The sequence below is a fragment of the Magnolia sinica genome, chromosome 15, assembly GCF_029962835.1.
Source record: "Magnolia sinica isolate HGM2019 chromosome 15, MsV1, whole genome shotgun sequence".
Lineage (NCBI taxonomy): Eukaryota > Viridiplantae > Streptophyta > Magnoliopsida > Magnoliales > Magnoliaceae > Magnolia > Magnolia sinica.
In genome coordinates, this window is record NC_080587.1 from 70,237,166 (window position 1) to 70,254,392 (window position 17,227).

Below are 17,227 nucleotides of genomic sequence, written 5' to 3' on the forward strand. Positions count from 1 at the left end.
TCAAGCAAGCTAACCGAGCTAAGTGTACAGCCCTAGAGGAGAGAGTTGTTATGCTCAATCGCATAATAAAAAAACGATCTATACATTAATTATAGAGATCAAATTACGTGAGGCCGTTTAATAGACGTCTTATAAGAGACTGGGAGAGAGAATCCAAACAAAAATATTTTGGACTTTATTAAGGTAAATAGCAATATTTTCAAGAGCATGTATGTTTATTCTTTTAGATGCAATGACCCACGCCACGTTTCGAAGACCGAACGAAAAGTAAAACTAGGAACGTCGGCCGAGTAGAAAATCCTCATACTCAAGTCTCACCTCCCTCTCTATATAAAGGGTCAAAGGTTGATGCATTTCAAGCACCCAACAAGCATTCTCTTGCAAGACATAGGAGAAAAATGTCTTCCCCTCTCTTAGTAGCTACAACCCTGCTCTTGGCCCTCCTGTCCGTTGGATCCAACGGCCAGCTGAGTGCCACGTTTTACTCTACTACATGCCCAAACGTGTCCACCATTGTTCGTGGTGTCATCACAAATGCGCTGCAGTCCGATCCCCGGATCGCCGCCAGCCTCGTTAGGCTTCATTTCCATGATTGTTTCGTGAATGTAAACCCAACGGCTTCTTGGTTTCTTAATCTTTCTTTTCTTTATATATATATATATATATATATATATATATATATATATATATATATACACACACACACGCACTGGGTTACACGTCATTATGTATATATATTACGCATCGGTTCGCACATCATTTTAGTGCAGATAATGTATGAGTTTTGCGCACCTCATGGATAGAGAATCTCCCACTATCACGGGTTTCCTACATATGTCTTTCGGAAAGATTTACTACACTAGGATGCTAGGTAGGGCTCACCATGATGTTTATGAGAAATCCATCCTATCTATCTATTTTGTAAGATCATTTTAGTACATTAGTCCACAAATAAAGTGGATCCAAAACTCTAGTACATTGCATGAGAGGAAACAATGGGGATTCATTTTGCATGGGTTGCAGTTCATACACATGGCCCACCAACATGGGCAGTTGGATGTTGCACACATGCAGTCATTCATGACCATCAGAACCGTATGACTTCCGGGCACCAACGGTGATGGCTGGTAGTCCAAAATATACACTGCGTGGGTGATTTTATCTGTTGGCATTTGGAAGATGATGTTTACGGTCCAAAATCACTTTTAAAAAAAAAAAAAAAAAAAAACAATGGTAAAGATCATCCATTCAGGGTGACTTTTGGACTGTAACCATCCATTGTCGTGTTTGTCAGATGGAAAATAACAATCATCCAACCGCGAACTCATGCGGGTCCCATAAACAAACTCAGATTATTAATCATACTGTCTTGCATGCAAGAACATGTGACAATGGGCCACACCTAGGTGAGATCTGATCTTTCCATCAGGTGGGCCACACTCTGTGGATCTTCTCATCTTACACTCAGATTGTTGCACCCCTCTGGTGGGCCACAGTACACATGAAATAAATAGATGGTGAGACAAGCTTAGTTCAGCCTATCGTTTGTTTTGTACATTTGGCCCACCCGAAGAATGAAATCTTGAGATTTTTTATCCAACTGAATTAGTCAATCCAGCATCTCACAAGTGTGCCATATTGACACGTGTGTTTTCACGTAGATGGGTCCCACCATGAGGTATGTGTTATATTCAAACCGTCTGTCCATTTGGCGAGCAAGTTGTAAGGCTTGAGCCAAAAAATAAGACAGATCAAAAGATCAAGTGGACCACACTGCACAAAGCAGTGGGAGATTGAATTTCTACCATTGAAAGCCTTTTGGGGACGATAGAAGTTTTGGATTTTGTTTTTCCACTTCATCCAGATCTTTGTGACCTTATGAACGGATTGGATGGAAAATAAACCTTATGGTAGGCCCTACAATGTTTTAACGGTGAATCATTCTCCCCACTTCCGTTTGTTGTGTGGTCTATTTGAGCTCTGGCTACAACTCATTTTTTGGATTATGGTCTAAAATGATCTCGCCAAATGGATGAACGGTGTGGATATAACAAATACATCCTAGTCTGGCCTATATAGCTTTGATCTCCTTTGAACCGTTGTACAGGTAAGCGCACGTCTTCGCACGCTTTCCAGGCCGTCATGTCTCAACTGGACCTGAGCTTCCATTTATAAGTGATAGCTTGTACTGAATAAGTGAAAATTCATATGTTTGGTAGGGGTGTGATGCATCGATTTTGCTAGACAACAGCGATACGATACAGAGCGAGAAGGATGCCTTTCCAAATAGGAACTCGGCCCGAGGATATGACGTTGTAGATAACATCAAAACGGCTGTGGAGAACGTCTGCCCTGGCACGGTTTCATGCGCTGACATTCTTACAATTGCGGCTACTCAATCCGTCAATCTGGTACGTATGTGGATTGATACATTTTCCTACTTTGACACACACCACTAACTTTTCATTTTAGGAATTGAAATTGTATTATTTCAACACCCAACACCCTCAATCAGGAAAATTGTTCATCATTGATAATGTTTGAGTCAAAGAATCGGCCATTGATTGTGAGCAGCCACATGCTTCTAAATTCCGTAAATACTCTTAGTTTAAATTATATATAAACTTCAATACTCATAATCATTATTTATGATTTGATAATCCCTACTAGAAGGGTATACGAACCTACTTAGCTACTCGACTCGAAAAAACTTGACTCAACTCGGCTCGGAACTTGACTCAAACTTGACTCAGTTCAAATCTATTCAACTCAGATCGAGTTCACTATATATATATATATATATATATATATATTAAAAATTATAAAACTTAAATTCGAACTCCGCTTATATGCTTGGACTCGAACTCGGCTCGAAAGATGGAGCTCAAACTGAGCTCGATCTGGCCTGAGCTGCTGATGAAGCCAAAGGGAGCTGGCCAATTAAGATCGAGGACCAAGCTGAGCTGAGTTCAAGCTAGGGTATCCTGCTGGCCGAGTCGAGCCGAGCTAGCCAAGTATAGCTCTAACCCGGACCATCGGCCATGATCATATGATCATATAATCATGTAGCATGTCTTTCGTTGTGTGGGTCGTCAACCAATGTACGTACAATGATCAAATGAACCTTTCTAACAGGCAGGAGGGCCCTCATGGAATGTACTGTTAGGAAGGAGGGATGGCACCACAGCTAACCAAGCAGGGGCCAACAACAACCTTCCAGCACCGTCCGAAGGCCGAACCAGCATTACAAGAAAGTTCTCCAACCTGGGCCTCGACACCACCGATCTCGTCGCATTATCTGGTAAGATTTCAATTTCCAATTATGTGTTTGGATATACCATTAAATTCAATCAAAATAGAGAGGGAAAAAAAAAAAGATTATGCATGTGATCACAGTGGAAACAGAAATTGAAAACGACGGCATGGATCGACGATTTCGTGCGAATGAGATCCGCCCTGTCCATCAGATGATCCACCCATGTTAGGGCCTTGATGTCGAGCATCACACTAATACAAAACTCAGGTGGGCCACACTGTAAGAAAGAGTGTTAAAAAATTGCCTAAAACATCCAAATTCAGATGGTGTGGTCCTAGAATAGGATGAATTTTTTAGAGTACTTTCGTGAATGGAACGGATGGCATATGGAAATTAACTGCAATGGGCCCATATACAATTAACGGTGTGCGTCCTATCCAAACTCTTCCTTATGGCAGCCTGCATGAGTTTTGAACGGACCCAATTTTTTGTTTTCAAAATGAACAGGAGACAGCACATCTGATGGACGGCCTGGATCTCATTCACGTTTTCCCCCATATGACTATGCACATATCTCTTGCAATCCAATAATGGTGGGAAGGGATCTTAAAATGCATTGTGGAATGCAAGTTTGAAAATTCGCATTTTGAATTAGCAACTCGACCCGACTCTTTCAGTCCTGAGCTGAGTCATGACTCAGGCTGTCAAACCATATCAGGTTTTGATGAGTCGAGTCAACTCAGATGAGGCGAATCAAACTCGTCTTGAGTCTTAAAACCACACTTATATTACAATTGGGTCATTCGATCTCTATGGTTCCTCTGATCAAATGGCCCCACCATGGATGGGCTATTCATGATGTATAGCGGGTTGCTGACGCTTTCATGGCAAAGATGGACCAAAGAAGGCCCACTCAGAGGCGGAAGTGATCAGGACCGTCAGAACCCTGAAACAGGCTTATCTGGCAAACCAGAATGGGTTATTCAACATATAATATATGATTTTGGAGCAGGAGAAGCTAATTTAGCCAACCAAACCTATTATGCCGGGTTGCCATGTAGGATTTGTGAGATTCCATCGGATCGACGGTCGAAAATTCATTTAAATTTCATTTTTACTATTCATTATAAGTTTTAATTTGGTCATAACTTTCCATCCTTTGAGTTTTAGGAGTCTTGCTTAACATGAAAATGGCTTTGAAAAATTAGATGAATAGCATGGTTAGGCTAAATTAGCCCTAACTATTTTTGGCTGAAAACCATAAAGTCTAGTAAAAATCATGACTTTCTATAAATAGTAAGTTTAATATCTATAGTAAGTCACATTTTTAGGGCGTGTGAGTTGGAGTTTGTTTCTGAAACTTCTTTCTAAGTTAGATATCATTATTCGGAGGATTGTAAATTCATTTTTATCATCAATTAATTTATTTTTGATTTTATTCGATTTTTTTTTTTCCCTCATGGATTAAAGGAATCTTCGTGAGGAATCTACGGAACTCCGTCGATTCAAAGTAATTATTCCCTGAGAAAGACGGTGATCGACCTCATCACGTCCTTCCCTGCATCAATGCACTAAAGATCTAACCAAGAAAGTGGTTTATTTGTGTAGGTGCCCACACTTTCGGACTAGCACGGTGCATCACTTACAAGGATCGTTTGCATGGATTCAATGGCACAACGAACCCAGACCCCACACTAGACTCTGCTTACTTGGCCACTCTTCGACGATCATGCCAACCAACTGGGACCGACAACGCCTTGACTGATCTCGACCCCACATCACCAACCAACGGCTTCGATAATGGCTACTTCGTCAACCTTCGAAACGGACGTGGCCTTCTACAATCTGATCAAGAGCTGTTTTCAGATGGGAACCCCACACTCGCGATCGTCAACCGTTTCATCAACAACCAAAATGATTTCTTCAATAGCTTCGCTGCATCGATGATAAAAATGGGGAATATCAGCCCATTAACGGGGACCAATGGACAGATCAGAACAGATTGTAAGAGGGTTAATGGGAATTAAAGAATAATTAAGATGGATGGATGATGTTTAGGGTGGCCCTCTTAAGAGTGTGTTTAAGAGTGCGATTGAAGGTGTTATTAGAAGTGTATTTTCGTCAAAAGAGACGAGTAAGTGCTTAGGTTATAAAACTAAGTGATAGTAAACAGTGGAATAAGAGTGTTTTCATAATATGTATTTGTAGCACTTCAAACTCATGAATGAAAAATAAATGCAAGGGCTATTCGATTGTAATGTCATGGTATATTTATCTTTGCGTTTTTTTACTAGCGGTGGGCCCCACTTGATGAACGGCTTGGATCTTTCTTCCGTGATGTGATTTTCCTCCAATGGGTTGTTGGAGCCGTGCAAACAAAATCTCTGAGAGGCCCACTGCAATGTTTTTGTGACGGAAGCTGGCAAAGGGCTTGTCCTGACCATTCAAAATCAATACTTAGAATAGGCCCAGCTATAGGCCAGGCCCAACCAAGTCAAAATCCAGGCCCATGACCCACTCATTGCCAGGCCTACTTGTGACATCCAGTCCATCCAACAGTTGGACCAGCTCATGTTAGGACATGATTTTAAAAAATTACGAAAATACAAAATTCAATTGGGCCATGTGATCTATGAAAACCCAAACTCCATCTTCACCGTTAAAGTAGACTCATACTTGGAAATATACACTCAATGGCCACCGTGTTTGGTAGAGAATCTCAATGAAATATTTAGTCACTGCTTCAGCAAACTCGCAATAAAATGCCTCTCTCTCTCTATGTATATGGGAAATGGTGCTATGAGGTTGACCTCATGGGAACTTCCCATGAGGTCGAGCTGCGTGGGCCCACCGTGATGTGTGTCGAAAATCTACCTCAACAGTTAGATGCATCATTCCATGGTGGGACACAAGATTAAAAATCAAGTAAATCTTTGACTCAGGTGGGCCACACATCATACAACAGTTGAGAGGGATTACTCTCCTATTAAAACCATCATAATCAATTAGTGGCCCACGGAGATGTTTTTCACAAATCCCTCCCATCCATTGTGTGTCCTACTTGGATGAGGTGTTAGACCAAGTTTAATCCGCATCCAAAACTCAAGTGGGACCCACCAAGTGATTTTACATGTATTAGGCATGTCTTCACATGTTTTTAAATTATATGGGCTACCTGAGTTGCTTACACGGCTGATTTTTGAAATATCCCATAACCTAAAGGGGGACCCATCAAATGCACGGTGTTGATATTAGACCTAAATCACGGGACCCATCAAATGCACGGTGTTGATATTAGACCTAAATCACGGTGGGCCCATGCGGCTCGAGCTCATGGGAAGTTCTGTGAGGTCGACCTCATAATAAATTTCCCATATATATATATGGAAAAGTTTTATACGGTTGACTCATGGGAGATCCCATGAGGTCGAGCTGTGTGGGCCCCACCATGATGTATGTCGAACATCAACACCGTGTATTTGATGGGTCCCCTTTAAATTAGGGGATATCCCAAAAATCAACCATATATGGAACTCCGGTGGGCCATACCATCTAAAATCATGTGAAGACATGCCTAAAACACATAAAAAACACTTGGTGGGGCCCACATGAAATTTTTATGAATCTGAAACTTGGTCTGATCCCTCATCCAAGTAGGACACACATAATGGATGGGCTGGATTTGTGAACCATATCTCAGTGGGCCCAAAAAATGATTATGAATGTTTTAATGGAGTATAACCTCTCTCAACTTTTGTACATGGTGTGGCCCAAAAAGTCACGGATTGACTTGATTTTTTAGCCCAGTCCCACTGTGGAATGGTGCATCTGACTGATGAGGTAGATGTTTAACATACATCATGGTGGAGCCCACACAGCTCAACCTCACAGGGAGTTCCCATGAGCTCGACCGAATAGAACCTTTTCCCACACACACACACACACACACACACACACACACACACATATATATATATATATATATATATATATATATATATATATATATACACGGAAATGGTCCAAACTGTGCATTCGATGATTTGGAGTCGTGTGGCCCCACTGTGATCTTTATCGGACATCCAAACTGTGCATTTGGAGGTCCCCTCTAATTTACGGGATATTCTAAAAGTCAGCCGCATGTGGAACTCAAGTGGGCCACACTATCTGACGTAGTGTGAAATCATGACTAAAACATATAAAAGTACTTGTAGGGGTTTACCTGAGTTTTGGATATGGCTGAAACTTAGTGTGACCCCTCATCCAAGTAGAACACACACAATGAATGAATGGGCTGGATTTCTAAAACATGTCTCAGTGGGCCCTATAAACAACTATGAAGATTATAATGGGTAAATATCTACTTTCAACTGATGTCTATGGTGTGACCCACCTAAGTCATGGATTGTCCTAAATAGACGCTGGTAGCCCACTATAGAAGGGCGCATTTGATTAATGTGGCTGATGTTCGTCGCACATCCCAAGGGCCCACAAAACACAAGCCTTGGTTATTCAAGGCATAATACTAATATAACATTCTCTGTATAGTATGGTCTATGACCCAAAAGTGTTGATGCTGAGATCCAGACATCCTCCTTAATTAGATCGCTGATAGACCTTGCAAAATAGAAGAACCACGAAGACCTTGGCTAATGCAAGGGACCCTCTGATGCGAAAGTCAGTGCAAGCAGACTGGGTCAAGTAGAATGTAGGGTTTCTAATGTTTATTTGTACATACCTTTCATCGTAAACTAGGTTCTTATTTATAGTGGCTGGGCAACAGTGACGTATATGGTTATCTTCCTATTTGATAGGTGCGTGTTATAGGGGGAATCTCCCTTCGAGTGTATTGCAATTATCTTTCAAGATCCTTGGCAGAGATATCGAAGGGATCTCAAATCTCTTTGATAAGATCTTTGAGTGATTAGGATTCAAAAAGATCGGGGTAGATGGCGGAGGCCAATCTCCGGGTTAGGGGACCGAGGCCGTCCTGTAGATCAGAGGGTCGAGGCTGATCTTCCAGAGTCGAACTGTCGATCGTGGTAGGTTGGGTCAATTATCACAGTAGTTCGTCGATTAGGATAGGCAAGGGACCGACCAGAGTCGAGCCCTTTGTCATGTGGTCGATTCCTTGAGCCGTTCGGAGAGGTCGTACATGGACATTGAAACTGAACTGTTCTCCTTAGAAATGCTTTTATGTTATTCATCATACTGGTCGCTCCTGGTCAGTTCATTTTAACCCATAACAGTATCCCCCCTTCTTCCTAACGCCCTTTGTTAGCTCGAGAAGCAAGTAGCTGTGAGCTAATTGACATGATGCCTTGGGATCGAGAGGTCAGTTGGTTGATTAGATTTATCATCATTGCAGGAGAGAGAAATGCGACTGGTGCAGGATACAGGGGGATTCGTAATGATCGTGGGGGGAGCTCAAGGAGGCGTGTGCTAAAACGGTGCCTTATCAACTCTCTGTCGATCTCATGCGGACGCGTGTCTTTGCCTTAGAGGTCGAGATTTTTTAGTAGCCGCGGCTACTTCCACACCACGGTCAAGTGAAGGGTTCTGTCTCTCCAGCATGTGCATAATGCGGTCGATATTGCTAGTCAGAATTCCGACCTGGTTTTCCATTGAGACAAGTCGTACCCCCAGTTGCGAGACCTATTTGCAGGTGTTGCGGGGCAAAATCGGCATGTTGCTAAGAGGGTGGACCACCTTGATTTGTAGACTATTCCGCCAATGCGAAGAGATTCGTGGCTAAAGTAGCCAAAGCCTTCTTCCTGCCCTTAGTCATCATAGAGCCTTGATGAGATGGAAACGGCTTTGATGGCGCTCCCACATACGGCGCCAATTGTTGATGCTGAAATCTGGACATCCCCTTAGACCGTTGATAGACCTGCAAAACAGAACAACCAAGGAGACCCTAGCTAATGCAGGGAACCCTCCGATGCCAAAGTCAGTGCAAGCAGACTGGGTCAAGTAGAATATAGAGTTTCTGATGTGTATTTGTGCATACCTTTCACCGTAGGCTAGGTTCTTATTTATAGTGGCTGGGTGACAGTGACGTAGAAGGTTATCTCCCTATTTAGTAGGTATATATTGTAGGGAAAATCTCTTATCGTCTGAGATCCTCAGCAGAGATCTTGGAGGGATCTCAAATCTCTTTGATAATATCTACAAGTGATCGAGATCTAAAAAGATCAGGGTACATGGCCGAGGCCAATCTCTGGATCAAGGGACCGAGGTCGTCCTGTAGATCGAATGGTTGAGACCGATCTTCCAGAGTCGAACTGTCAATCGTGGTCAAACCTTCCTTCGAGGTAGGTCGGGTCAATCCTCACGGTAGTTCGTCGGTTAGGATAGGCAAGGGACCAACCAGAGTTGAGCTAACACAGGGATGAACGTGATGAGGTCAATCACTGTCTTCCCTAAGGATAACTACTCCGAATCCACAGAGCTTCTCTAGACTCCTCACAGAGACTTCTCAAATCCACGAGGAAAAAATAAACAAGGAAAATAGAAAAAAATTCTACAAAATTTGTAATTTGATTGATGATTGAATAGATGAGTTTACACTCCTTTAAATAGGGATACTAAGCCATGAAAGAAGTTTCGAAATTAAACTACAACTAAAACTCTTAGGATTCACAACTTACTATTTATAGTCGGTCATGATTCCTACTAGTGCGCATGGTTTTCAGCCAATAATAATAAGTGTCCTATTTATTCAAACAATGATGTTCTCCTAATTATTCTAAGCACTTTTCATGTTAGGCGTAACTCCTAAAGCCCAACGGATGAAGAGTTATATACTCAAACTAAAACTTACTATAAATAGTAAAAATGAAATTAAAATAGGATTTCGACTGTCGATCTGATCGTATTTCGCAAATTCGATGTGGGCATGGTTTTTAGCCAAAAATAGTGTCCTATTTGGTTGAAAAAAATTATGTTCTCCTAATCATTCTAAGTACTTTTCATGTTGGGCACAACTCCTAAAGTAGCTCGTCCTACCCCAAAATCATTTATGATACGTCTAATAGCTCATTTTGCTTTTCAACCCACTGAAAGCTCCACCAACTCTAATGTGTTGTTTTGTACAATGAGTTCATCTCATCGTCCATGGCCGCCTTCCACTTTTCTACATCAGACTCATCAAGAGCCTCCTAAATAGTAGACAAGTCCCCCTTATCTATAACAAGGGCATATGTGATATTAGAGACGTCTCTGTATCTTGCCGGTGACCTGCAATCTCATGGTGGGTTTCTTTTCAAAGGTGACTGCTTCACTTACTCCTGTACCTCTATCTGCATATTGTCTATGCCTGAGTATTATCTATGTCAATCTGAATGTCTACGATCAACCTTTCTGATTACTCTTGCTCATCTTGATCATTCTTGCGGAATAGGGAGTTTTCATTGAATCTGACGTCACGGCTAGTAATGACCTTGCGTATGACCTTGTCGTATAACCTATAGTCTTTCACACTAATGCCATATCCAACAAAGATGTACTTTTTTACTATGATCTAGCTTATCTCTTTCAACTGATGGTACATGAGAGTAAGCCTTACAACCAAATATGTACAAATCTGATTAGTCCATCTTATGACCGCTCCATACTTCCTCTCGGATCTTACAATCAATTGTTGTAAAAGGGGACCGATTCATCAAATAGCATGTCGTGTTAACGGCCTCAGTCCATAGATTCTTATCCAACGCATCATTATTTAACATAAATTGGGCCCTCTCCAAGAGTGTCTAGTTCATCCGTTCAACCACACCATTTTGTTCGAGCGTGTGGCACACTGTGTTGTGCTAATGATCCCTTCATCTTTACAATATTCATTAAATTCAGTGGAAGTAAACTCACCACCATTGTCAGTCCTTAAAACTTTTATTTTCGCCCTTACTGTTTTTCCACAATTGCCTTCCATTATTTTAATATGGTGAAAACTTTGGATTTACGTTTCATGAAGTTAACCCGAACTTTTCAGGAGTAGTCGTCAATAAATGAGACAAACCATGACAATCCTCTAATAGAAACCTCTATTGATGGCCCCCATACGTCAGAGTGCACATAATCAAACACTTCCTTACATATATGTTTTCCATATTTAAAAGATAATCTAGATGGTTTATGTAACATCCTGAATTTTCACTATTTTGGATTTCCAAAATTCCTTTAATTTTTTTTAAATTTAATTAACTTATAATATTACTTATTAACCATTAGCACTCAATGTTAGTGTATACAGGGGTGGTACCAGTAAAAAATCGCACCAGTACGATTAATCAGCCGTAGGAAGCCAATGAATCCGTGTTCACACCCCAAGTGCAGGGTTGTGATGTAGTAATAAACTCGGTAAGACCGAGGTCGAATCCACAGGGACTGAAACCTGTACGTTATCTGAAAATAACCAGATCTAGAACTAGACTAAGATGAAATCTAAACCAATTGTGATTTGAGGAATAATGGTGAAATATTAATCTAAACTTAAAGCATTCAGAGAAAGGGAACTAGGGATTCAAAGGATCCACTTGTAGAGATCAGGGAGATCTTATGCCTGCTTCATGGATATTATACTGAACTTACTTGATATAGTTTTCAAGAGATGAAAGGTATAAGAATTAGGTATGATTCCATCACAAATCCATGCCTAAGAGACAAGGTAAACAACAGAACTTAGACCAATCCATACCCAACTAAAAGATGTATGAGTGTTAGGAAGGATTCCATCATCCAACAATGTCTATGAGACGATGGCGAACAACAGGGTTTCCGAACATCAAAATAAAAGGAAAGGAATTATTCAAGCCATCACAGATCTACTGTAATTTAAATCACAACAAACCATTAATGACTAAAAGAATTTCTTAAATCAAAACAGAGTCCATCAGTTCAGTTCAAATCAAACCTGTAGAAGCTCCCATCACGCCACAAGCTTCACCTCTTAGCCCTAGCTAAGAGATTTAGCCTAACATAATCATAGGAAAAAGAAGAAAAATAAAGAAAAAATAGATAAAAATTTCAAACACTTCTCTCTCCGCCTCTCTTTCTCTATCTGACGTCCCCTATTCAAGCATAGCTTCTTCTCCACTTTTGGAACTCTTTTTATAGCTTTTGGAGTGGTGGAAATCGGATTTGGGAAGCTATCGCACGCGGCGAAAGCCTTTTCGCAGCCAAGTTTGGGGCTTCATAACTCTCGCGTTCCTTGCATTATTTTTGTAAAATCAACGTCTCTTGGAAGTATTTTGGCTGGTCTACATGATGAACGGTTCAGATCTGCCATATGATCAAAGATGGTGGGCCACAACTGCCTGGAAAATCAGATTTCGCGGACGTGCGTAGCCTTTCGCACGTCCGGCGCTGACGTGATCGGTGGGCCCCACAGAGGTATTTTCGGGGAAATCCACCCCGTCCATTAGATTCAGGACGAAATTTCAGTCAAGAATGGGTGGTTTTGAACGTCCATTGACGCGGTCCAAAGAAGAAATCACCCCAAAAATCATTTTGAACATCTCAGGACTGCCTGTTTGTGGCCTCTGTATCGCGCACGTGTGCTTGCATGGGTCCAAAAGTTCAGCAAGATTTTGTAGTAGTCGAGGCCCTCTACACGATGGACGGTTTGGATTGTCCACTGGGACAATGTGTGGGGCCCATTAGCGTCCGTAAAAACAGACAGCGTCCGTCCGTTTCAACGCAAAAACGGAAGTTGCCATTTTTGGGAAGAAGATGCGGGTCAGCGCTGCTGACCCGCTTTAGCTGGTTTGGTGCGGCTCGGGTACGTGTGTACCTCATGTACACACGCTGTATATACGGGGCCCATTGTAATGTTCTATCAAAATCCAAACCATCCATTTGTTTCGTCATCTTATTTAAACCGCCGAGACCAAAGTTGAGACAGTTCCAGATATCAGGTAGGCCCAGAATCAATGGTTTATGAGCTGATCTTTCAGTTGGGGCACTTCCATAATGATCCGAGGGTTGAAATTTGATATGTACGGTTAATTTATGGCCCTCAGGCCATGTATAAAGTTTTGAGCCAATCAGATGACGGGAACTATGTGATCTTGCATTCTTCACCAATTTCAGGCCTCTTTAACATGAATGGCTTGATTTCCTTGGATCCCTGGTATGTAATTCCATCGATCTTGGTCCCCTGGAGTCCGTCCCTTGCCTTGGGTGTCATCAGAGCGTCAAATCCATGGTTCAAGCACCCTTTTTCAGTTCATGCTTGTAAATACACTCTGCATCATAAACACGATTAAATCAGGCTATTAAACGGCATCAATGATTGTAAATCCATGCAATAACTGGGTCTGATATGCAATATTTGACCCTCAACAATCCGTCCGATCACTTGAACATCAGGTGTAGTGTAACGTCCCACCCAACCAGAACGTATCTTGGGGCGTCCACGTAGGATTTGCCACAAGACCGTTCGTTTAAGCTACTCGTAGCGAGGTATCACAAATAAATTAGACCAAGATTTACCCAATTGATTAGGCCAGACGGGTCCTGATAGAACCTGGTACGGGCCTCCAAGCCAGATGGCCGTTTGCACCTAGCGACAGCCCGTGCGGGCTGTACCGCGACGTGGGAAGGTCAGAAAAATCTAAAAATTTAGGGAACCATAGAGCTCACTAGGCTTGTGGACCATCATGGACCACGGACCCAGTGGACACCCAGAAGTGGGATCTTGCACTGACTAAATGTACCCCACTTATGCTAGGACCAGAATCTGGCGCTCGCAAATGAAGCTGAGATACAAGACTATCCAGCCGTTAGATCTCTTCTACATTTTCAGGGGAGGTCTAATAAATTTTCCTACACCCGTCCACAAACTCTGGGACCCGATCGTGGAACGGTGATCGTTGATCACAAATCAGGGCCATGCGACCAAACTCCAAATCCGATCGTCCCCAAATTTTCTGTGGCCCTTCATCGGGCCATGAAGCAACTATCCTATGAATTTCATAACCATAAGGCCGCCAAAACCACTCCAATCACCAAAATGGACCCCATAGGGCCATTTGAAGATCAGAACCGTTTACTCAAACCCCATAACCGTTCATCTGTTTGTTTTCGAATTTTATATGGCCCCTCATTGGGCCATAAGGCATCTACACACCAAATTTGGTAGCCAATGGGGTGTTGGGTCCGCCCCAAAGCCAATGAGGAATCCTAAGGGGCCATTGTGGGAATTCATTGAAACTTAAGGCTAGAGGACCCGAATCTAACCAACCCTTCTCTAATTAATCAAGGCAAGCATGACTAAATTAAAGATCTAACCGGGGCAAAGTTAGATAAGGCCCGAATCTTGAATAATAGACCAAATCAACCCCATTACTCTTTTAGCCAAAAACCGACGGCTTAGAGTAATCATGACTAAATCTCCACTTTCACTAGTTATGAATAGGCCACACTATGAACATAGTTAATCCAAACCCTAATCATCGCCCACGAGAAATCTCAATACCTAATTCATTCTAAAAATGCCCCGATTTTCTGAACAAACTCTAAACTGTTCGTTGGTGGGCCACTAGTTACAAAATTATAGAGTAATGTCCGTCTTGCTGGGCTTGACGTCCATCACAAGAGTCGGACCTGGGTACTGCCCAAAACCGCTCAACTTGAGCTAAAGGACGAGTGCATGAGAAGTGCAAATACCTTAAAGAAATGAGCTGAAACTTAAGTGAATTGGGTCGTCCCCTCTTATGCAAAGTTGAGGATTTCGGACCGTTGGTTTGCGACCAAATTTTACATGTGGAATAAGAATATTTTCCTGCTCATATCTGTATAGCTGCGGCCCCGATCGATCATTGGTGACCATTGAACAGACTTCTAATCATATCTATTGATCGGCGCATCCAAATGGCGGACCGATCATGTCCATACGTCGATCATCATTAAGGCTAACTATCCTACGGTGTAAATCAATGTGTACACCTCATAGTGGGCCCTAGAGCTTAGAAAGACCCTCCTATAGGTCTAGTATAATGAAACCCTAGCCTTTAGGGCCATTTATGCCAAATCTGGTATTATAAAAGTGCCTCATTTGGGCACCCCCTCTCCCCATACGATTTTGCCCTAGAGGAAAGGGAGAGAGAAGAGAGAAAAGGGAGAAAGAGAGAGGAAGAAGAGAGTGAAGGAGGGTGTTGTTGATGGTGGGGCCCAAGGAAGCTCAACCTTGCAACTCTCTACCCCTTCTCCAAGGAAATCCCTACACCACAACCACAAGAATCGTCCATTGGTCGTCTAGGTAAAACCCCTCACCCATTTTTCTTGAAATCCATGTATTAAGAAGAGATTGTCATGGATTCTAACATACAAATGCTTGCTTTAGGGATTTCGGCCGTTCAACCCCAAAAATCCATCTTCCTAGGTCGTCTTCCAAGCCTTCAACAATCCGGAGGTGCAGACTATTGCTCTTAGGTGGCCTAGCACCAATTTTAATATGAGATTAATGATTTTGGTTGCTTGGATTTTATATTTGGAGAATCTAGAGAAAGCCTAGGAATTTTAGGTTTGTTGAAATAATATGGAATTGTTGGATTGACTCTTGTGATGATTGTTCTTGCCTCTCACATGATTTGGTGTATGGATGATTACATGTTCATGCCATGTTTAATTTTCTCATGTGATGTTGCTTCATTGGATGCATGATTTATCACTCTTGTACATATGATTTCTCAAGATGGAGGAAGTGCTTAGCTTCCTTACAAACCCACACTATCACATGCACTTTGTTCTTGATAATGTTTGCTTGCTTGTAGGAATATTCATTCTTGTATGGTTGAGATGTCTGTGAATATGATATTATTATGCTTGTTGATAAGTTGGTTAGTTGACATGTTATGGGTCCCCTCACCCTCCTTGGGTTGGTCAGGAATTTGAGAAATGACGGTAGTCCCATCAGTTGGACTATGTTATGGATAGACCCATGCGTTTGGGCGGGTGTGTGCGGGTGGCTGTAGTTCGACTACATGAGTCCTTTGTGCCCGATGTCACTCGCCACATGCTCGCCCGACTCGGGTGGTCTAGCCTACTGTCTGACCAACCTTGATTGTTAACCCTGCTTGTTCACACTTGTATGGAACCTGGAACACCCTACAACCGTTGTAGCTCATCAATAACCCACTTAAAATCTGGTCCATAGCCTCGTGAGTCGGGCATTGTGGAATGGGACACTGTGTCCGAGCTGTCGGCCTATGCTGGGGTACCGCGCCTCCCCGTAGTGACCACGAGCGATCCCTTTCTCATGGAACTCATGTGCTTGAAGTCGGGGATGAGGAACCCGACGGGATCATGGACCGCGGGGTCTCGGTCTCACGCATTAGGGGGTCTTAGCCTCGCAACCCGTTTAGGGTATTGATACGTGGGGTGTACCAAATTCTCAAATCTGCTGGATGAATGGACCTAACTAATCACACGGCTAACACGATCATTGCATTGCACTAGTTAGGCTGGCGACTCGGTAGTCGAGGTCGCATTGAGGGAGTGTTGGCATTGGCGATCGTTAGATGGTGTCGCACAAGGGAGTGTTGTGGTGAGGGCATGCATCATGTCATGCTGCATACATGCGCATTAATAAGATTAATTAGACGTGTGTGATTGTCTGCTTTTCATTAAGATCATATTATAATTGATGCCTGTGATAACTTGAGGTTAATAGCACCCACTGAGTTGATCACTCACTCCCACTCTGGGACGGTGTTTTAAAACACCAACCAGACCCGTTCATAGATGCAGGTGACTCAAGGCTTGAGGAGCCTGATGAGGTGAGCTTCGAGGAGGAGGACGAGCTGTCCTACTTCCAGTTGATGGACGGTTCTCCGCCAGCTTGAGAGGCGGGATTGGATCACTGAGTAGGAGCTCAGTTTTATTCCTTTTTGGAGTTACTATTCTTTTGCAATTTTTTTGAGTAGCATCTTATACGACCCATGTATTCTTTTGGACATGTATATATATATA

At 42.4% G+C, this 17,227-nt stretch overlaps 1 protein-coding gene across 2 annotated transcripts in view; it reads left to right on the forward strand.

Moving 5' to 3' along the window:
* The first annotated feature begins 343 nt into the window (after window positions 1-343).
* Window positions 344-17,227, forward strand: part of LOC131227750 (peroxidase A2-like) — a 38,409-nt gene continuing 21,525 nt past the window's right edge. The window contains exons 1-4 of one of the 2 annotated variants that reach the window (XR_009162480.1): window positions 344-605; window positions 2,220-2,411; window positions 3,136-3,301; window positions 4,865-5,342. Coding sequence is in view for 1 of the 2 variants with exons in the window: in XM_058223554.1 (XP_058079537.1) it covers window positions 399-605; window positions 2,220-2,411; window positions 3,136-3,301; window positions 4,865-5,283 (984 nt within the window). In the remaining variant the exon portion in view is untranslated. Of the gene's footprint in view, window positions 606-2,219; window positions 2,412-3,135; window positions 3,302-4,864; window positions 5,520-17,227 lie in introns of those variants that run through there. The other variant, XM_058223554.1, reaches the window with a different exon arrangement.